Source organism: Falco cherrug, chromosome 5, assembly GCF_023634085.1.
Source record: "Falco cherrug isolate bFalChe1 chromosome 5, bFalChe1.pri, whole genome shotgun sequence".
NCBI lineage: Eukaryota > Metazoa > Chordata > Aves > Falconiformes > Falconidae > Falco > Falco cherrug.
Genome location: NC_073701.1, coordinates 19,832,472 through 19,855,953, shown reverse-complemented (window position 1 = coordinate 19,855,953; position 23,482 = coordinate 19,832,472). Strand labels below are relative to the sequence as shown.

The window sequence follows — 23,482 nt, the reverse complement described above, 5'->3', positions numbered from 1 at the left end:
AACAGAAAGTCAAAATACTGTATATGAACCTAGAATTGCTGAAAAGATGGAAAGCGAGAGGAAAAACTATGCACTAAAGAGAGAATGGTATTGGTAATATACGTCGCAGAGCAGATTTTTTTTTTTGTAGACATCTTGATTCCTTTAAAAATAGATAGGCTTCAGATACCTAAACATGCTTTCAGACTATGCTGACTTTGCTGCAGTAGCTTGCTAATTTATCCAGCCTGTGCCAGGCTTGGTGTTGTGACTGGGGTTCTTAATGCATAGTTAATGATTCCCAATGGAAAAAAATTAAATAACCTTGCTGACTTTTTCTAGGAACTTAACTACACCAGAATGGACTTGATTGTATAGCTTGGAAATCCAGGAACTTAATGTGTCTACTTTGAATAGCAAGCAAGGTTTAAATAGTAATTTTCTTCTTTTTAGCAATCTATTTTTGTTCTTTTGTCAGCTTGCTGTTACATTTAGGAGCCTTGATATTGCTGTGTTGCCCTGGCCATGCCCATGCCAAAGAATCTTCTTCTGTAGGTTACTGTCTGTAAATTATGGCCATGGGTAAGGTGGGAGGATATCAGAGTATTCGTGCCCACAATCTTTATCTCTCCAGTATGAATGTTTTGTTCTAAGGCTTTGGTTTACATGATTGTGCTCTGAATGGGAAAGTGAGACCATGGAAAATTTGGTGAATGCTTTTGTTTGTTGAATACTAGTCCACCAGATCAACATGCCAATTAGTAACCAGATTATTAATTTAAATATTTATTATTAAAATATTAAAAATGAAAACCCAATTAACTTTTACTAATATGTTACTAAATTATATTCTATATAATATGTGAGTGTTACTAATAAATATTAAATATGATACTGGATTATATAAAATGAGTATTTAATTTTAAAATTTAAAAGAACAGATTAGCAATTATCTATGATCAGGTTAATTGTTTTATTCATTTGTCTTGGAAATCCTTTAAATATCCAGATTAAGATAGGACTATTAACTTAGGAAGACTTTGCTAAAAGAAATCTGCTCCACATCTGCAAGTAGATGTTTGTGGGCACCTGTCCTTGGGGATCACTGATGAATAAGAGTTGCTTTTCTTAAAAAAAAAACCACACAAACAAACAAAAAATCCCCCTCAAAAAAACAAAGAAAAAAACCCTCCAAACACAAAAATTGTTTCCTTTTCTGTATTTTACTACAGCACTGCCTCCAAAACCTGTTGTTTGAAATACTGTTTGATGTGTGAAAGATTAATAGGAACCTGAGACATTCAGTGGTAGGACTGAAAATAATAGAAACCTGTACAGATTTGGTTTACTACTGTCATCTGCTTAAGTAGTTTTGACAAAAATGTATATAAATCCAGATGCAGGATCTGGAGGTGGATATTCCCGTGCCATTTCTTTTCCCCACCTATTATTTTTTTTTTTAAATTTTACTGTACCTTCACACTATCTAAATAAAAGCTGCTCATTGAACAAGTGATATGGAGCAAGGGGCACTACAGTTGTCCATGCTGCCAGTTTGCTGTGTCGTATGTCTTTATGCCTCCTGCCCCCAGGCAAGTGAGCCAGGATCCTTGAAGAAGTCAGATGCAGTTTATTGTCTGGAAATATTCTAAAAGGTCATATGCTGCCATGAGAAAAGTCCTCAGAAATGTAGTCTCTCTCTTGCCGTCTCACCCAGTGCCAGATATGATCTCATTCTTTTTATTCCTTTGGAGTTGAGTCCCTGGTTAAGTGCTCGGGATGGTTTCTTCACCGTGCCTGCAGGACAGCCACTGCTGGTGCCTTTAGGGTTGTCCTGTGCCGCAGCACCCGTTTGTCACCCCTTAGCTTACCTCACCAAGCGCTCTATTTTCTCCATTCCCTTTTGCCACAGCAGCTCAGTATCATGTTCACTGTCTCAACAGAGTATCTGCCTGATGTTTTTCCCTTGTTTTGTGTAGCCTCTGGCAGTGCTGTGGCTCATTGCTTGACCTGCCAGGCAGGCTGTGAGAGAGCTGTAGGGATTGAGGAGCCAGCTCCCTCTGGGGATACCAGCTTCACCAGGGTACCGGCTTCAGAGGGCTTAACTCCATCCCCACACTGGGCTCATCCTACAGGGAAGCCATTCACTGCAGCTCCTTTCCCCTTTCCAGACCCATCATTGTACCTCACTGTCCCTGCCTTTGGTTCAAAGTAATGCCAAGTTTCAAAGCACTTCTGCCTGTTCCTTGGTTTAAAAATCTTATCTCTGTTTCTAGCTGTTATCCAGCAGCACACAAACCTTTGAAACAACTTATTTGATAAAGAAGCAACTGAAAGACTCTTACACACGCCCATACCCACCCAATTTATTAATTTAGTTAGTTTATTCTAGTGGGGATTTTTGTTTTGTTTTTTAACCAGTCTCAGAATGGGGGCTGACCTTGATGATTTGCAGGGCTCCGATGCATTTGGAGTATTTGGGTGGAGAGTTTCCTCCCCACTAATTGCACAGCCAGAGGCTGTGATGGGGTGAGCATGCAGCTCACATGTCTGGCTGAACAGCGCAGCTCTGACATCTCGTGCTTTAAGATGTTCCTGGGAGTTGGCGAGTGGTTGTGGAAAAGGAATTGTTTTTCCAAATACTGGAGCACTTTGCTATCTGTGTGTCATAGCCTACATGTGCCTGTGTATGATCATGCTCACCACACAGCAAGGAAGACATCTCTGATGCTTTGGATGCCTGCAAGGCAAGCTGCAGCCGTGCCATTCGGTGGAGAAGGTGGTCGCTGCAGCCATGCAGTTGCTCCCCTGTTGTGTGACCAGCATCTGGCAGTGCTGAATCTCAGCAGCTACGGCCCACTTAGCTTCACCTCCTGATGGTGTCCGTATCAAAACTGCACTCCCTAAGTCAGTCACTAAATCACCTAGCATATCTTGATTGACCATGAAAGTGCAGGGAACAGTCTAGCAAATAAGAGGAATCCTACTCAAAATAACATGTGCCAAAAAGCCCTGTGAGTTTCTGTATGACCTGCATATTTGTGAAAATAAATGTTTCTCCTAATATGTAATCAAGGAAATAATTTGTGCTTTTTTTTTTTTTTTTTTTTTTGTTACTGAAAAGGGAGTTTTGTGCCTGCATGCTGGTAACAAGCAGTTTCTTTTTACCAGTGGAAATATGATCCTGACTGAAGCATAGCTAATACCCATTCAGTCAGAGAATATGTATCATACTGTGCCCCATTCAACACAAGCTCTAAGAAGGCAGTGTCAAAGAACTCAACAGTGAGACACTGTTCCACATCCTCAACATGCCCATTCAACAAAATCTCTTCGAAAGAGGGAAGATGTTATGCTCATGTTTAAATGCAGATTCTGCTACTTTGGTGAAGTTTGAAACCAGGTGCCAGCCAGATTGGATGCTCCTATCTAGCTCTACTGGACACTGATTCCCAAATATAAGCAACTCTTAAACTGCTGGCTACCTAGCCAAAACTTCTCAGAATCTCATTGGTATTTAATTTTTGCTGCTACTAAATGTTCTAAATCCTTGTAGGAGTGGCTAAAAGGCATTTTTACAGGGTCCCAGGTGTTTCGAGGAGCTCATGGTGTCCTGTTTATGTATTATAGCCAGTTCAACAGAGAATACTGGATGCTAGGGTTTGGCTTCCAATCACAGATGGGGCAGGGGAGCAATTTCTCTAGCATTCCTGTGCTTTGCTTTGTTGCGCACCTTTTGTTTATTCACTAGGGGAGAACAGGGCTCACTTATACTTACTATAATGGAAATGTGGTGTCCAGCTACAGTCTGAACTCTAAAAAGTCCTAGGGAAGAAGCCAGTGAGCTGGGACAAGGTCCTGAAACATACTTTTGGACTATGTGATCCTGCTTCAGGCTGTTTGAATCCTCTTTACTGGCTTTGGTGAGTTATGGCTGATTTAGCTCACCTTTGTCGTCACTGTCTAATATTTTTTAAACTGTAAAAGTGTTGTGTATGTGTAAATAAATATCTAAATAAAATTCTGGAGTAGTAGACTATAATCTGAATGGAATTAGAATAGGCTCTGACTTGATTTAAAGTCTTTTATTGGACACTAATACAACTTCATTGGTCCTCTTAAGTACTTACCGTGAAAAGATCTCCTCATTCCCTTTAATGAAACTGTGCTAAGTGTTATATTTGCTTAAATAAAAATCCCCGTGTTTTCAAAATACTGTTGCATTCTGCTACTGAGGATTCCCTCCCCATCCTAAGAACATACATGGGACTGCTCGTATCCTAGATGTTGCGGGGGTTTCCCACTTGTGCCCAGTTGTGGAGGTCCTTATTTCTGTAAGTTGTCTTTTGGGTTGTTCTGCATTTTTTTTAGCCATGACAGTTAGCAGTATTGATGGTTCAAGGGTGCCAAAATCAAAAACCTAGGCCAGAAAAGGAGAATACTTAAAGAAAAAACAAGACCCAGAAACAGCTAAACAGGTTTGAATTGGCATTCTTTACTTTCCGTCTTTTTACTTACTTAGATCTTTCACAGTATGTGTGGGTCACCTTTTGCTGCAGTTCTCTAATACTAAGGAGGCTTAGAATTATGGCTTATGAATTTTAATGAAAGTTGAGGTTATTATGTAATCATATGCTGGGTCTGTAATTAAATCACCAAACAGGAGAAGAACTGCATTTACAGAGGTGGGAGCTGAAGATGCTGATTTTTAAATATCTTTGCTCTGCTTCGGCCTGGGTATCTCAGATATCTAATGCAGACAGTCCCTTATAGCATTCCTTACTCCTCTGCAGGTATCATTGCATTAGTGAATATCTGCTTTTCATTTAAAATGTTGTTTTACAACCACGAGGCCTAGAGATTTCATAGTGTTTATAGCAAAAGTGAGAGTTTTGGAGCACAGGCTACCACCCTACATGTTCAGAGCAAGCTAGCCCCATTTCAGTTTTTCTCTCTGTGACTGTGATTTTGGTATTAGGCTCTTCTCCGTTCCTGCCTCCTCTTCCGTTCACTGTCCTTACACTCAGGTGGGTAGGGGGAGGCTGATTTTCCAGGAGCCCCATTAGTCAATTGGTAGGGTAGAGCAAGCAGTTGGCTTTAGCAAAGCCTGTGGTTTTGCGCATTCTTGAACATGCAAGAGTTGTTCTTGTTACTGAAAGCTACCTTCATCTTTAAGTATTAAAACTGTCAGAGCTGGGTTTCCAGGGCAGTTTTAGATTAAATGTGAAGTAGATACTCTCCTTCTGAGAAAGACTGCATGCATATAAGCTGTGTGGGAGTTTTGTTTTGGTTTTATCCCTCCTTTTCTGCTGCTGGTATGCTCAGCCTTAGCAGCCTGGCCAGTGAGAATGATAAAGTAACTGGATGGTGTGAGGCTGTTTACCATCACTCTGGACCAAATCAATTCATAGTAATTTTTAGAGGAGGTGGTGGGCTCTGAAACAAACCCTTCTGTTAGTGATAAACATAAACCCCTCTGATTTCAAACTCGTGTTTGTGGTTTCATGCGAGTACCAATTAAACTATATTTTTTTCTGATTTCTCAAGGTGGGCAAACCATGCCTGAAGGAGAATGAATGTTTAAGAAGACTTGATTTGATCCACTCAAGTAGATTTATGCTCACTCTATGTTTCTGAGTGTTTGTGGTTGGCTTGGTTTGTTGTTTTGTTGTGTTTTGGTTGTTTTTTTTTTTTAAATACCGTTTTCTTCATCTTTTGTTTTCTATAAAGTTTGTGGAAATTGCAATTTCCGAGTAGCCCAATAGGTCAGGCATACTTGCTTTCCTCCTTTTCTGCATATTGTACTCCAGCACTTACTGTTTGTCCATTCAAGGAAAATCTTTCCCAGGTTCAGCAGTAATCTAGCACAGTGTGGCTTGTTGAGCTAAAGGTTGTCATATCAAAGCAATCATTCCTCTGTAGAATGCTGGCCTGGCAGAGATTTTGTTACAGCTGCTCTACCCGGGGTTTTTTTTTCTGTGTTTTGTCTTAAAGTTTGAGGCCTGTTTGCAAGTGTGGCATACCTTAAATTTAATTTTCACTCTTTTGTTACTAGGGACCATTGCAGATATGCCAAGAGCATTCTAGCATGAGATGAAAACTGTTTTCTAGATTGTGAGGAAGAAACACATTTCAAAGCCAAGTAAGATTTGGTTGGTTTTAAAAATGGGAGAAAAAGGTTGGCTTCATATGGTCACGAATTTTACTACCGTGCCTGAAAACTGCCTAGAATTGGCAAGGTCTCTTACCATCCTGGAACTCTTCTTTTGCTTCCTTGTGCTTACCATTTTACCAGATGATAACCATAGGGTTAACTCAGTAGAGCATCCTAGCATAGTATGTGGCATACAAAGAGAGAACAATGGTGTTGCGGTTCTTTTACACTAGAGGCAATGGATCTATCAGAAAAAATACAAACATGGCTAATTCCACAAAGACATGTTTGAAGAGAAATTAAATGCAGGATGTGTAATTTGCTATGAGGAGTTAGCAGTTTGGTAATAAAATGGTGCTGGAATAAGAAAGGGGCCGCTCCGTTGCTTGCAATGCATTTATGACTGGTTGCTTCATTGGTGATTTTGGCCTCTCTTCAATATGTGATTTTGATAGTTAGATGCTGAGGAATGGAGCAAGGACAAGTTGTTAAAGCATCCAGACTCATTTTTCACTGTAATGTTATCTGCTGCTGCAACCCCAGGGTTGCCCACACCTGGTAGAGGAGCAGAGCTAGAGATGGACTAAAAGACACCTGCAAGCTGTGGACAAAGAGGAGCAGATCAGGGTCTGGATGTGGGTCTGGGGAAGAACGGGAGAGCACTCCAGGGGCTGAAAAATTGTGTGGACATGTGAAGCACAAGGCAGTAACTGGTGAACAGAGAACAGGGTGGGCAAACCATGCCTGAAGAAGAATGAATGTTTAAGAGGACTTGATCTGGGCTTGAGGATTGGCGGTGATCACATGTAACCACCCCTGGCACATGTCAGTCTGGTTTCCTGGGACTGGCTGGACTGTAAGCATCCCTATATTTGGTGTATCTCCTCTAATGGGAGAGATAACTCCAAGCTTGACTCTTTACTGTGTTGCTTCTTTTTGGTGGCAATAGTAAAGCAACTCTTAGTTTTTCAGTAAACTATGGATTCGGTGAGGGTAAATGCATGAAAAACCTGGCAGTGCGATCTCATTCTACACTTGGTTTTGATGGTGTGGTACATGCTGCAAAAAGTCTATCGAGTCTGGAGAACCACAGTAACCATAGCCAGGCCTGTAATATTAATCTTTTCTTAACTGTGAAATAACAGGCGTATTTTTGGTGCTAATTTCACTGGTAGGAAGCTGTAGGTAAAGATATCCCTTATCATGCTGGGAATCACAGGTGGTCAGACTCATGCTAAATTAATTTTTTTTTTTAGCCAAGTAAATTAAGAAAGTGGGCACCACTTCCCCACAAGGCATAGGGGCTGAGGATTTAAAACTGAAGAGGTTTTCTTGGTCCAGAGTGGCAGGAGTCAGGGAGGAAGCACAGGTATGAGGGTTTTGGCAGAGGTTCTGTGAAGCACATAACCTTTGGTAGATGCATCCTTTGGTAGCTTTTTCATGCCAGTTATTTACTGAGAGGCCAGCTTTCATAAACATCAAAGCTTGGTTTCATACAGTAATAAGCAAACATAACAGTATGGAGAAACAAACAGGGAAACTGGGCACAGCCAGTGATTCCGCTAACAGTATATGGAAAAAGGAAGTAATTGCAGTAAAACGAGGGAATCAGTCATGAGGCTGTATCAGGTTAAAAAATGGTGTGACATTTCTGATCCTTGATGCCTACCTGCACATGCAGCTTGTCTCCAGTTATGGGTGTAAGTAATTGTAAGCAATAACTTAAAGAAATGAAGGAGCCCTTGAAGAACGAAAGGGTAAGTAGGAGCAGTTGATGGAGAAGATAAATATTTCATATAAGATGTATGTGGCTGTTCTTGGTTTTCCAAGTAGTTTTAATCTTTTGCCCTGGGATGAGTGTTTCGAAAGCATGTTCTGCAATAAGTATAGGTTGTAAATCCCATTGCCTGCCTCTGACCTGGGAGAAGACATTTTCTTTGGAAAAGAATGTTGGGAAAATAGAGCAAAATATTCATGACTGTTAAGTCATTACATGTCATGTTAACCCTCCTATTTCATTTACATATTTTTATATTTGCATTAAGCTTTGTTCCTATGAGTAAGAAAAAGCATTGCCCAGAATACATCCCTGAGTAGCTGTTAAAAAAAAAAAAAAAAAAAAAAAAAAAAGCCAGCTCCCAGGGTGGAATACATGCTGACCCAGCACCGAGAGGCAGGGTTAGCAGCAGCAGGAGCTGTTCCTGGGCGCTCCCTGGTGCTTTCCAGGATTTTTTAGGCAGCTGTGGGGATAGTGTCAGCAGTTCCCATTTGCCCATAATCTTTGGATACATAAAGCTGTAGTAAAGCCTACTGGGTATTCTCTCTCCTCTCTCCTCTTTTTCTTGTCCCCCACCATGACATCTGTGGAAAGAGCTGCTGTATGCAAATTGTATGTTACTTAAAGAAAGAGTGAGTGCCTGTGTGGCATACAGTTATGTATTAGAAAAAAGATGGGAGAAGACCATTTTTTCTGGAGTCCATCTCTACCATCCAATGTCTGACCACTTCGTTCACAACACAGTCTCCTGTAGGGTTGGACAGGGGATTTGAGACCTGAATTTGGGCTGTAATTAATGCTTGCCTTCTCTTTAACTTGAGGAGCTATTTACCATCACAATTCTTAATTTCCACAAGAACTCACCATCTCTAAGCTCTCTCTTTGCTTTCTTCTGTAATATAATGACCCCAACCTGTTTTCCTTTAGAGGGTGTACCTCTACTTTTTTTTATGTTGAGAATAATACCACGGTGAGACAGAACTAAAGCCACTGCTAACTTTCATGACTGGTATAAAATCTGCTATTTAATCAAATGTCCCCTGATTTTGGTAATCTCCTTGTTGATATATCAGCTTTCCTTTTACCAGATCAGTATTAAACGTTTGGATAAAGCTGAATCTATGGAAGTGGGAATTTTGTTGGCATGAGCAGTGTTGTGATGCTAGATATGTTTTGGCTCTGAATGTAAAGGTACAAAGTTACAGTAATAACTCCCAAGTCTTCTCACCCTCATTATGAAGCTAAAAGCTGTGTGAAATACTTCGTAAAAGCAAACCGGTTTCTTCAAAGAAAACATGTAATAGATATAAAAGCGTGAATGATTCAATTAAAGCTAATGAGTGCGATTTCTCATTTACCTGTGCTTTTCTGTGTTTTTCAGCTCATGGGGCACTCTGAATGGGATCACAAACGAGGACCCAGAGGCTCACAGGTCAGTTGCTCAGTATTTTGTGTTTGGTTTTGGCTTTTTGTAAGTTTGAGGTATTCAAGCAAATTTTCCATCTGAGATTGGCAAAATTGTTCATTTTGTTAATATTTGCAGAATTAAATCAATGGAAAAAAGCATAAAATCATGACAGCTTCCATTAATATAATTTTTGAGCTGTAATCCAAACAGTTGATCCAGACAGAGCTGAGTCATGCACAGAAAGTTTCTTTCAGTAGCAGAAAGTTGTATTAGATATATTGGGAAAGCATTTCTTACTCAGCTGTCTCCATCAGGATGGCAAGGGAATGCAATTTCAAATAATGTATGTTTTGTGGTGGTGGTTGGGGTTTTTTTTTTAAACCTGACAAACTTGTAAAACTTGGATGGCCTTCTCACCTTCTTCAATAATAAAAGGATTAGTGGTGTTAGAACTGTGTGGGGAGGTGCAGAAAAGCCATGTGTAGCTGCTGGTTTGCTCTTGACGCATCATTGAAAGGAAGCTGTGCTAGTAGTGTTAATGGCATCATGCTGAAACATTTTTAAGTTGTCTACAGAGTTATGGTTGCTGCAAAGGAGACATTGTTACCAATATTCAAGAATTTTCCTTGTTGGGTAAAGCAGTCTTTCCAATCTGGTCTTGAAATTACATAAATACATTATTAGGGCTCCAGTATTTTGGAATTGCTTTTCCTTCAGGCAAAGGATTTTTATATTAATATAAACATCTATGTCTAAATCTATAATAAACAGGCTCTGCTGCTGTGGAGCTCCATACCTGCAACCTTAATCTCAGTAGGACAGTTCCTAGCCTAACCTTCATAATGCCTCTTGGAAAAATCACTTGAGTGCCTGCCTTTTTAATGAGAAAATATCATATGTTAATCAGGAAGTTGTTACTTATTTTAATAGACAAGATTTACTATTTTGAATGCAAAATTGATTCACTAAATTATGCTTTTTTTGCCTTTACTGTTGCAGGATTTTACCTTTTTTTCTGTTCTTCTAAGCTTCTACATCTCATTTCAAAACCATCTTGAAATTTGCAGGAAATTCAGTATTTCATTAAACAGTTTAAGATGGATTGCAGTTCTGATTTTTTTAGTGCCAGTCTGTCATTTCAAACAAAAATTAAAAAAAAAAAAACACCAGAAAGCAAGCTTGTTTTCAGTGGAAACAGGAATTTCAGAAATCAGGGAAATTCTATCCAGTAAAGTAAGACCTGTACAGTGTATAATCTCTCTTGCCTCATCTGATGTGCTAGTTGATCATGTTGTGTTCTTCTGATCCAATCACTGAAAGGTAAATTGGACTCCTCTAAAATACTGTTGAGAGGAAGGCAGTCACTTGAAGGACTCTTAAGGTGACAGACTTCTTAAACATTTCTAGCATTATTACAAACGTTCATGTAATTTTTGTATGTAAATGAAAATATGGGTAGTTTTTTGTATGCTCTGAACCATGCCCTGCAGTCTTAATGGTTTGCCTATTCAGCAACATGTTTCAAGACTGCTGACTGGAGTGCGTATGAAGTCTGTGCTAGTGTTGCATCAGAGATGGAAGCCTAAGTCCTGTCGAAGTCCTCCTGCCTAATACATCCTGTTTGCTATGTGCCTCCATGCCTGAAGGGTATTTTTATTGTCAGCTAGAAATTTTTGAAGGTTTACAGCTAGCCAATAAAATACCTTAGAGAAGGGATTTAGGTGGAAGGTAAGTGGTATCATTCTGGTCCAAATAGATTTTAAATTAAAGATAAGACAGATCAATTTGACTATCAAAACCATATTTTCTATAGGAAATTGAACTTGGGCTGTTTAATAGATCCGTTTTGAGTTTTCTGAATAAATGAACTCACGGTATGAAGTAGTTGCCAAAGATTTTTTTAAGTATTTGTCCTCATGAGGCTACAGTTTCTTCCAAGGAAGGTTCCAGAGAAATTAATAAATTGTCTGGTTTCTCTTTTTTGCCCCTGCTGAGAATAAGGAGGGCTCGCATAGCATGGCCTAATTTCAAAGGGAGAGGTCTTGTGGGCATTAAGTCTGTTGCTGCAAATGCCCATCTACATGGAGTGCAAGTAACACCATTTGTTGGGTACCGGTAGGGATGTTTGTACTTGGGAAAAATGAGATAACTGGTTACTAAACGTGCAGATGAAGTTCCCTGGATTTCAGTAGAGGCTGAGGAGGAGGCAGTTGTGAGACGATAACTCTATATAAATTTTAAAATCTTCTCTGTCTTTCTGAGAATGGTTTTGTTCCTTCCTTGTGTGATGTTTTAGATACTTCACCACCATTTTGTTGATTGCTTTTAAAAAAGGGGATGAGGAGGAGTTCAGTGGCACTCTCTGCAGGTCAGCCTGTGCAGTCATTTGAACCTTACCTGAAAGATATTGTTGAATTATTAAAACCATTATTCTAGAAAACTCTGTATCAGGTTTTAATGTAGAAGCCTCCTGCTGATTTTTTTTTTCTTAGGCAGAGTGTCTTTTAGTTTTATTTTTTTAGAAAAATAAGCAAAAATACTTCACCCCCAAGCACGTGTTCCTTGAAACAGGATAGAATCTGGATATGTAGCATTTCCCTTACAGAGCAGTGAGGTGTTTCCTTCTAAATCCATCTAAAAACAAGTGTATAGTTTTAACCAATTTCATCCTGTAAGCCCATTTTTATTTCATTTGTGCTGTATAGGTGTTCTGCAAAGGTTCTAGGAAGCTAATTGTAATAAATCTTGGAAGAACCTTGTAAAAGTAGCAATATGTACCACAGAAATGTTAAAGGATCTTGATTAAGGTGGAAAAAGAAAATGACCCAAGCTCTCTAATTACCATGTGGTGTCCTAGTGCCCAGTCACAAGAAGCAAGGAAGAAAAGTTTCATTAGGGGGAAGAAAATAAGCCTCAGTTATTCCACTGTAGCCTTAGACTCTTTTACATGACTCTGAAAATTGTCTGTCATAAGAATAGTGTTACCTAATTTAACTAGTTCCCTGAAAGGTTAGGAGAAATTTAGGATGTTCAGATTTTTTGCATGTAATATAAGAGATCTGTTTTATCCTTTTGTGATTCGGTTGCATCGTTGCCAGTATGTGTCCTTAATGAATGTGCCCTTTGTTAAACAAGATCTTGCTTAAAAATTAAGATGAGTAGTTAAATCTAAGACATCAGGTGTTTAAAGATGGACTGGCAAGTGCCTGCAGAATCTGCCAGAGTTGCTTACAGTGTTTCCCTAGATCTGTGGGGCTTTCCTCCAGCAGAAAAATGGGATTTGGGAGGACAGGTCTCAGTGGTAGCCAGGTGGTAGGCAAGTAGTGAGAGGGAAGGAAAGGGTTTAGGCTTATGTTATTGGAAGCCAACTTATTAGTCTTCCATGATCTTTTAATTCTTACCGAGTAAAGCAATGAAAGTGGGAAGAAAGTATCTTAGGAAGCCCCCTGCATGTGTGAGTGTTAGCAATGTCACTTGTAAGAAAAGGAAGTGGAACCACAGGTTTACCGTAATGTAAAACTAAAATCCACATATAAACTCATAAAATTATTCTACCAAGACTTATTAAACAAAATTCTAATCCTGTTAAGATTTTATTAAGAACTAGTAGGTTTTCTATGGTATGTGATGAAAGATGAGAGGAAACTGCTACAGTGCATGTCATACTGTATGCATGTAATGACCCACTTGAAAAATACGTTCCTTTTCTGATGTGGGTGTTAAATGCAAAGTGATGTAATTACAGGTAGCAATGGATATCAGATGAAATACACAGAGGCTTATGGGAATTCCTGTTTGCAGGAGTTTGTCTCCTGATAAGCATCTGCAATTCAATAGAATGTAAATGGGACAAGTAAAAAGCTGTCCTTACAATATTTAACTTGCTTCTGACTTCCACACTGCACTATTTTTTTATAGATTGCACACACATATATGTATATGTATGTGTGTATGTTGTAGGATTCCTTTTCTTTTAGAATAATTATACTATTAAGGCTGCTGTAATTAGAGTGAATTATAGGTTGCCTTACAAAGAGCAGTGAGTTCCTGGGTTTTTTCTCCCCCTTCTTTTTTTGATCTCTGAAGTTAACACTTCCTGCTGTAAATGCTTCATGCAGAGAACTTACTCTCTGGATTTGAAATCAAGCAGAAAGTGCAAAGTGAATTTCATTACGTTCCATGTTTAATTTTTTAAATTAATACAGTTAGGATTTAGGCATGAAACTTTGAAATTGAGTTCCAAGTTGAAGAAAGTCCTAGTGTTTAGGAATGCTTAACCCACCTAAAGAAATGTTTCCTTCAAATATGCACATGCAGTCTGTAAACCCACATCATCTTACTCATGTGAGGGGAAAATATTCATACCCATCTCTAGTATCAGTACATGCTACAAGAAAATGTGACTAGCAGAATTCATCCTTGGCGTATTATCCCTCTGCAGAAAAAAATATGCAAACTGTATTTTAGTTATTCTACCAAAACTTAATATGATGCTTCTAAAATATTTCAGGTGGGACCCATGGCACGCTTTGTGCACACGTTTTTACAAGGGACCTTGAATGTGTGGGAGTTATTTATTGCTGTGTCATCAAGACTTGTTTGGCTTGCTGAAGATGTAGGCGTAGCCCCAGGAGTCAGTGGAATTGAGTGATCGTTCCTCTAACGTTATAAAAGGATGATAATTGGGAGAGAAACACAGAGGTCCAGTGTTTTTAATTCTCTTTAAATATAAAAGCTCTCAATTATATATCTGAGGTGCTGCATTTTACCCCTCCAGTTCCTAAGCAACAGCTATTTTCAGATTGAGTGCGTCTGGTGTTGTCTACCTACTTCAGGCTTTTGCAAGGTAATTCGTCAGTGTAAGCTAGGCTTTTCACTATCTCACCCAATTCCCTTTGTTGTGGCACTACAAGGAGACGGATGCTTTAGAGAAACAGGAGAAGCTTAGGCGTAACCCGTCTCAACCTTGCAGCTCACAAAAACTTGTATGCATCGGGGAGCTCTGCCGCCTACAGCAATGAAGCACAGGAGTCAGAAATAAGGTTCTTCACACTGGTTTGGGAGAAGCCTTTTTCTCAAGTGTGGCAAAACCTCTAGAGCAGATTCAAAATCATGAGCCGGAAATCTCTGTACTTGCTGAAGCGTAGATGGGAGTCGATTCCCACTACTGACCAGGTACTGTGCTCTGGTGAATCTGTTGTGTCTCTGTCTTTCCTCGTAATGCCACTGTAAAGAGCTTTATGGTGATTTAACGGTGGTGATTGGGGTCCTCTGCATACAGCGAGAACCAGCTGGTCATTACTTGTCATTTCCATGATGAATAGTGCAAAATGTTGGTAACGCTGATTTTGCAAGAGCATGTGCTTGTGAATGTGGAAGTGCCATGGCAGCCCACTAATGCAGACTTATTTAATGAACTGTCTAAAAAATGAGACTTTTCTAAAGGTTTTCTAAAGGTTTTAAACTGAGTGGCTGAGGAAAAGTGTAGTCTACTGCTAATGGGTTTCTCGGTGCATGTCTTTGTTGCATTTCGTATCTTGCATGTATGTATATGTGTGTGAAATCACTGATTACAAGTAGATATAATGCATTGGCAGAACCTCAGCATTTTCAGCATCATCTTGATGCATCATGTAAAGCATGTTAACAAGGATGAGAGTAAAGCAGATGTAAAAAGAAAAGATGTAAATATCTGCTGGGAAAAGCAGATGTAATGTAAAAATTGTGGGATGTTGTTTGGAGCAAGCACCATCACTGTAAATAGGAGCAAGATGTGATGAATGTACAATTATTACATTTCCTACTTCTTGCTCCAGGCACTCCAGGATTCTGTGAAATTTTTTCAATGTCTTACTTGGGTTGTAAAAACACTAAAAGAAGTAATTCTAGAAATAATATTGAAAGGAAAGTGAGGTAGTAGCTTATTACATGTTCCAACTTAGTCTTTTGTTTATAAAGTGGTTGACTGTGAAGGGATGCCTTTATCAGTGGGAAAGAGGCAATTTGGGAGAATATTCTTCAACAGAACAAAGGATGGACTACAGAATTACTTCGCATTTTTTGAGAAGGATCCTCCTGTACCCTTTCCATTGAGAGGGGGATGGGAAGGGCAGACTACATGCTTTATTTTGTAGAGTTGTAGATTTTAAAGCCAACACTGTGAACATCTAGAGATCTGTCTCAGGTTAGTAAGAAAATACTGTGCTGTCACATCCTGTCACATCAGGCCTAATTTTTCTTTATTCTTTAAATTCTTTAAATAAGAATATTCCTTTTAAATAAATGTTGTATTTTTTTAAACATAATGCCTTCTCATTTTACTTTTTCTAATTTAAATCTCCCACCATATCAATTTGCTATACTTTTGAATACCAAATTTAAAAAGCCCTCTTTCAGAAATATCAATTTTTCCTGAACAGGTAATGCTTCTACTTTGGTTTGCTAGCACTTAAACTGGCTCAAATATGTAATTCATAATAAAAAAATGCACCATAGAAATAATAAGGCACTACTGATGAATACAATGTCATTGTGTTGAAATTGAATTGAATTGATCCAGTTCAATTTGGCATTCTTAAGTCTCCTGGTAGAAGAGGGGTAAATAAATGCACTGTTCGGAAGTGAGTCATTTGTTATCTTGTTTCTGTTAAAAAGATGTAGAGACACTAACGTCATTTCAAAGGAAAGCTGTATGTCTGCCTCACTGTTCCAGTGTTTCCTTTAAATCACTCTAACCCTGATGTTGCATTGCATCATACTGTGTTACAGTGTGACATATCTGGGAAAAATAAGTATTCTTTACCTAGGTGTGAGGTGTGCATGACTGCACTGAGCTGTGTATCATTTCCATCATCAGCCCCTCAATGCCTCTGGAGGGTTTTAAAAGAGAAAAGGAAATTTCCTTGATGCATCTACCACTTTGGGAGAAGTGAGACTCAGTAGGTGATGCACGTAGATGGAACTGAAATGAGCGTAGTGTGACTCTAATGGCTGTTGGAGGGTAAACTGAGGGAGGGAGGATGATGTTCAGCTTCAAACACATAGATATTTCTCTGGCTGTTCATACTGCTCCTTATGCTGGGTGACAGGTGGAGTGGGGCTGCTCTGTTTGTTCTTTCCCTTGCTCAACAGTGCCTCATTGGAAAATGCAGTTACTGTGCAAGATGGCAACACAAAGAGGCAAATTCTTGAGTGTCTTAGGCTGATACTGTTCACATGTTCACATAGGTACTGTATAAAAAAAATAGCTCTGCCTTTTGGTGCAAATTCATTAATTAGTCCTTAAAGGAATGCACTAGCATACTATGTTCCAGGCTAGCCTTGAGGAAATTATATTATATTTTGATAGGTAAGTAGTAACATTGCCTGTTATTTCTCTATTCAGAAGAGATGAAAGGTGTTTATGTTAACAAATGACAAAACCTCTCCCAACTGGTTTACTGTATTACCATATTATTTTTTTTAAAGACTAAAGGAAAGAAATAAAATGGAATTCTGAAAGTGGGATTTTTTGCTTGATCTTATTTTGAGTTTAAAATAATATGGCAGATCTGACTTTTAAGGATATGGGAGCGGTAAGTCCACAGTGAAGTCTGATACTCTATTGAATGTACTTTCTATCTTTTAAAAGTCATCAAGTGATTTTTATTCCTCATCTTACATAATTTACATCAAATAGAAAGAGCCCCTGAACTGTTTAGTCAAGGGTGAGCAGGCTGGGAAGTAGGGGTAGAGAAAAACCAAGAGTAGTTACGATGGTTATAGACAATATAGTTGGGTAGTTTAGGGTGGGGTTTTTTTGTTTGGTTGGTATTTTGGTTGGGGTTTTTTTTTTGGGGGGGGGGGGGGTATTATAGAATTTTTTTAACCTTTTGAGCATCGTTTACACTCGTACACCTACATCACAGAAGTCTCCATGGTTTCCAGGATCTCGTGTGACAAAGGAATTTTTTGGTTGGTTTTTTACTTTTTGTGTGTGTGACAGTGAGGAAAGTGGGTTTGACTGTTAACCCTGAATTAGATTTTTTTGGTTTCAGTTGGTGAGAAACTTCTTATCTAGCCATACATTTTTATATGTGGGTGTTTTATCCTGTGGGTGTTTTGCATGAGCAAATTTAAGCAAAATGGTGATGAATTATATATTAGCCTCTATTCAACAAACTGTAGTATCTCTTAGTCCTTGAAACTTGAATAACTTTATATTTCTCAATAATTTCAGAAGGAACTACCTTTATAGATCTAAGGAAATAATTTATGAATGTCTTTCTTCCTTGTCTATTCAGCAGATTGGATTGCCTGAAAGTCTGTCTTGAAGTTTCAGGACAGGTTTGAGGAGTAATAGTCTATTTGTTTTGTGTGTTGTATGTACGTGAGGATTTGTTTCTTGGACTGATCCTAATTTTTTATCCCTGATAGCTGCAACTGAGAATGATTTCACTGAATGGACATGCATTTAAAATGCTGTGGTAACCAAATGTGCCAGAAGTGATGAGAAGTTAAATATTTGCTGTAAGGATGTTGAGTATTTCCCTCTGCTTGAAATTCCCTGTAGATTTCACGAGCCGTAGTCTTTGAGCCTAAGTTCTATTTGTTACCAGTCCTGGGACAGGAAGAATTTTCACACATTAGCCCATGATGGAAACTTAATTGTTTCATTGATGACTGTGAATTTAAAAACAGGAACTAGATTTATATGGCAATATGAAAGCCAAGTAACCCAATAATTGATATCCAGATTTATATAATTATAGATTGTTAAAAGAAATGTACTGTGCAGGTAAACAAATGCATCAGTAATATTTCTTTAGCTAGAAATGCATGCTTATAGCAGTGTAAACAATGATAATGATTTCAGTACCATAAAGTCACTGGTTTAGATTTTGGTGAATTTGTGTAAATCCCATGAAATGATGCCTCTCTTACCTGCCAGTGATTTACAGCACAGCTATGCCTAAGGCAGTTTGCACCTGCAGTATAATGTCCTGTTTCTTACCACTCATCCAGCAGATAGGAGAAACTCGCATAGGCTACAGCCTATGCAGGGTGCTAAACAGCAAATAAACTGATCCCAATATGACTTGAGTCATAACTCTGTGAAATGATAAATCAAGGGATTTTCTGAGGGAGAGCCTGATATAACATTACGTCATGCAGCTGCCATATTTTCAGTGTGTCCATGTATGAAGTAATTCTGATGGATTAAAGCTGCTGTAAAGAAATGGAAGAGGTTCACTTTGCCAGGATTGGGAATTCTGTTTTCACTTTTTTCTTTTTCTTGTTTTGGGGGTTTTTTTTGTTTGTTTGGTTTTTTTTGGTGGTTGTTTGTTGTTGGTTTTTTTTTTTTGGGGGGGGGGGGTGTAATTGATGGCCCAGTCATCCACAGAGTGTTTTGTTAGTTGCATCCTGCCTTTCTGCTCTCAATAGTCCTCACTCATAACCCCTACACATCCATGAGGATTGACACATCATGTCTGATACCTTTATGAGAAGCCTGGAGGTCCTGTTCTTTATTTTTCTGTCAGATGTCCATGAAATTCAGACTTTTCCTTGCTGTTGTCCAGCTGCCCCTGCATCTAGCAGCCTGACAGCAGTATGGTACTGCTGATTATTTTCGGCCAGAACCAGCTTCGCTGGGAATTTCATGCTGAGGAAGCACAAGGCTTTGCAAGACAGCAGTTCTTGCATCTCAACAGCAGGCATGACTGCATCAGTATGGATGTTTGTATAGGGGAGAGCCATGGCAGAGCCTGGCTTACAAGTGGGACATTATCAGGGACCTTGCTGAAAACCTTCAGTGCATCAAGGAGTCTTGTTATGTGCCTCCTTTCTGTGCCAAGGTCACGAATCCTTCCATAGAGAAGGGGATGAAGCAGCAGTTGTGGGAGAGGAGGTCTTGGAGCAGTTGGTGTGGGACTGTGCAGGCTTCCCTGAGGCCTCCCTGGCTCTCAGATTGCCTAAGGATTAGGAAAGTGTGCAAAAGAGCCAGGGTCACCTGGAGCCAAGAAGTTCCTTTCCTTTCAAGTGCTCATGCCTGGTGGGTTGTGCCTGGTTATTCCTTTTGCACAATCTGTCCCCCAGGTGCTGTGCTTACCATGGCAGCACCACAACACATGGTCTCTCGAGGAGGTTTCAGTGGCAGCAGAATAATAAACACACACAACTGTGGAGATGCAATGCAAGCCAAAGCAGAGGTAATGCGCTGCCTTGTATCACTGCATTTGCTTAGAAGACGTGTGGCATGTCAGTCAGATGGGCTGCAGGACTAGCAGTGCAAGTGACCGCAGGAGCTCAGCAGAAGCCCCCAGCTCCACTTGTATCTCCAGCTTATTCAAATCCACGCATCCAGGCATTACAGCCTTTTCACTCATAGCTCATCTCTCCCCCAGCCTTCACCTTAGAAAGGCCCATGGGGAATACATGCCTGAAGCGGAGTTTGTGCTGGGACATGTTGCAACAGTGATATTTGTACCTGACCCAATCCCTCTTACTGTACCTGAAAAAAACAGCTTGGTTTTTGTGGGGTTTTTTTGTTTGTTTTTAAAAAAGTTTCCTGTTAAGTATGTTTTTGTGGTTTTCTACAGTTAATCATTGTTAATAAAACCTTACATTACCCTTTCAGCCGTTTTTCAAAGCTGTAGTGGCAGAGCACAGATGTGTGGAGTTTGGGATGTTTCAAGAAAGAAGCCTCATGAGAGGGTTGTGGATTGGTTGGAATATGGAACGGGGGCTGAGGAAGGAGAGTTGCTTCTGCACAGCAGGAAAGGTGCAGAAGACTGAGATGGGGATTAAGAAATGGTCTATAAAATAATTCTTTCCTTTCTAATGCAGCAAAAGAATGATGTAATGCAGAAATCTACCTCAAAGGAATAATCTGCGTGAGATTTGGCCTTGCTTCTCCTAGAATTGAGGAGTTGAGCCACAGGCCACTGACTGTGGGACCGTTTCTGTTTGTCCCCCAGGCTTTCTATCCTGCTGTTCTAACAAACAAGTGAGAAGGGAATAGGGTGGTAATGAGCTTGGCACCTGAGAGAGACTGCTCTTGCTCACCAATGTACCACCACCACTGCTCAGGAGATGACCAGAGAGTTTCTGTGCGTAGACAGCATTGTCAGGATGTGCATTTAGGCCATGGAACCAATGTTTCTAAAGTACAACAGAGACCAGTTCAGAAGGATCAGCACCAGGAATATATTTGTTCTCTTGCATGGCTTTGGCTAGGCAAGAGCTGGGGTGTGGAACCTCAGGGCTGTACATCCTTCCGTGCTGGCAATTTGCAATAAAATATCCATAGTGATTCACAAGAGCCTGAAAGTGTGATAGAGAAATTGCAATAAGCTGTAAGAGGCTAAAAGCTGGGAGGATGAAAGACAGGGTATGTTGTACCGGCAGTTGTAACACAGAAGGTGCAGGCAAACCTCCTGCAGCCTCCCATATCCATCACTTACAGGATGGAGAAAAGCCTTTTAAATGGTGTCAGCCACCGATGAATCACCTTCTCTGTCAACTTCTCCATCCCAAAATGATTGGCAGTGGTACAGAAGTGGACTGGAAGCTTGATAGTGACAGCCTTCTTCCTAGGACTCAGTCACTCTGTCATGTCAATGTTCTTCATAGCTAAGCAGGAGCTCAATGTAGATTTCCAGAAATACTGCCTTTCTTCTTGAAAACCTGTCTTGACTGTTAATCCTCCCAGGTTTGTAGTGCAAGTCTTGCTGCTAGTGGTGGAGTCGGGTTGCATGACATAAAAGAGAAGTTGCTGCTGATACTCAACTTAAATTGTATTTTACTTTATTCAGTGAGCAAGTTCCTGTTCAGGAAGGTTGTAATTTATAGGATTGTAGCCATACTGCAATTCAGTGCAATTTGGAAAAGGAATCAGCATTGAAATGAAAACAGCAGTCTGAAGTCTTATCCTGGTGAAATGATTCCTTGAAGCAGCGAAGAGCATAAGCAGTTAGGTATGGTGACATTTGATGTAGTATTTTGAAAAACAGAGATAGTGGAAGAAGCTGATATGCTGTCTTTTTTTTTTTTCCCCAAGCGGGGCCTTAGACTGGAGAGCGCATATCCAGTTCTGTGGCACAGATACAGGTTCATTATGGCAATTGAATTGAGAGCATGAGATTGTGAACTGCCGTCATTTGGAGCAGAGGAAGTGGATCTTTATCGCTCTGGAGTGGTCAGACTCCTGAAACACCCCTTAATCTGCCTGGGTTTCTCTCATTACTACAATGTATCTTTCTGGCCCATCAGTTCTCGTTATTTTTGTGTTGCTCTTGTTTGCACCCTGTTTTTATGCAATGTAACATATGCTGGCTACAGCTTATATTTCTCAATTACTTCTTTATAAATTCCTTTGAGGTAGTTCAGACGCTTATGGTCTTCAGATTAAAAGACATCAGTTAAGAGATTTTGTTCATGTGCATTATTTTTTTTTTTTAGTTCTCCAGTTGCAAACTGTTAGGAAAAATGCTTATGGCATCAGTTATACTTGTTTGTTGGATTTATGGGGATTTAAAATTTATTGGCATTTGACAGCTAAAGTTGCTGATTACCTTTAAGTACCCATAAAGAAACTTAGAGAATTTTAGAGAATTTAATCTGATGAAATTTAAGTCCTCTACTTTAGCACAAGCTAAACTATCTGCATGTTTTCAGATTGTAAATTCTTCAAAATGCCAAAATTTGGACATCCATATGCCAATCTCTGAAACAAAAATTACACTGAGAATGTTCTGAGTCCAGAGTAGTACATCTCAAGAGGTTAGTAGTTACTGATGAGTAAGTGTCCCTTAGTCTGCTGGAAATGGCTGTGCTGGATATAATTTTCAGAATACAGGCTAACCATTGCAAGGGGAAACATCAGCGCAAATGTTTAATTTCGCAAAGGTATAAGCAACTGAAGACAGGGTCTTATGAAAGGAAGCGATGGCCAACATATTAATGGGTGATACAGCTAGCTTCCTTGTAATGAAAAAACAAAACCAAAACATGTTAAAATTATGTAGCATCGTTACTTTTGTGATGATGAGAGACTACATTTTGGCTCCTCACAAATACTAAAAGCTGAGAGCTGTGCCACAAGGTGTTCTTTTCATTTCCAGTAACATATTACATTTCACTTATTGCGTATGTGTATTTGAGGTATTTCTTGCCTCCCCAAACAAATTGTTGAACACAATCATTATAAATTCTTACCTTCCTGTTTTCAGAGATGAACCAAATTACTGAATGAACATGATTAATTATGCCTAGCCTTCAGCCAGGATGCTTCCACTGGTACATTAATAGTAGCACTGCCAGAGGATGTGGGCTGCTCTAACCTTCCTTACAGAGTTTCCATAATGATGTTAGTGTTGGAAGATGTCTTCAAGAGTGAGGACTAAATGAACTGACTGATTTCACTATATAATGGAAACTTTGGTTTAAAAGGATTTTTATTAATACTGTTTTAATTTTTTTTTCTCTGTGTTTTGTGTCCACACTGGGGAAGATATGTACGCTCTAATTGCGGCTCTCTAGGATACTTCTAAAGAATAAATAAGTGAAAGTATTTCCTATTGTTCCTTCTTTACAAGAACACATGCTGAACTCTCTAGTAGCTCATTTTATGAGTTTCCCAGTGGAAAAGCTCACAGCTGATCCAGCTCTGTTCTCAACAGCAGATGTTCTTTTTCTGCTTGACTTTAGTAGTGAGCTATAATTTTGTCCTGTCTCTGATGGATCAGTGTTCAAAATTTCAAAATGAGTTATTGGAGCAACCTCCTGAGATTTTGAATAACCCAGAGCTGAAGTAAATCATAAATGAAGTCTAGTCATAAAAAAGAAAATTTCGTGTTGGGTTGGATTTTACAGATCAAAGATTCATTGTGTAATGTGTCTGCATTGCTCAATTTTCAATTCCTGAATAACCTTGAGTGTTACAAGAGCAGTATGAATTCTCGCAGTCTATAAAGGAAGCCTGGACATTATCAGACCTGAGTCTAGAGTTCATAATTATTAAGTTACTGGGCCTTGTGCAGGACTAAAAAAGCTACTTTGTTACAGTGAGTAGACAAGCCTCTAGGGGAGAGGTAGAAGTGTCAGTTACTGCACTGCAAAACAGGTTAAAAAAAAAAAAAAAAAAGGAGGGGGGTGGGGTGGTGGCACTAAAAGGTGTCTTTAT

General features: G+C 39.4%; 1 protein-coding gene across 1 annotated transcript in view; it reads left to right on the top strand.

The window, feature by feature from the left end:
* PDE3A (phosphodiesterase 3A) overlaps positions 1-23,482 on the top strand; it is a 264,141-nt gene that overhangs the window by 151,527 nt on the left and 89,132 nt on the right. Inside the window, exon 2 of the mRNA XM_055711753.1 lies at positions 9,292-9,342. Coding sequence (XP_055567728.1) covers positions 9,292-9,342 — 51 coding nt within the window. The remainder of the gene's footprint in view (positions 1-9,291; positions 9,343-23,482) is intronic.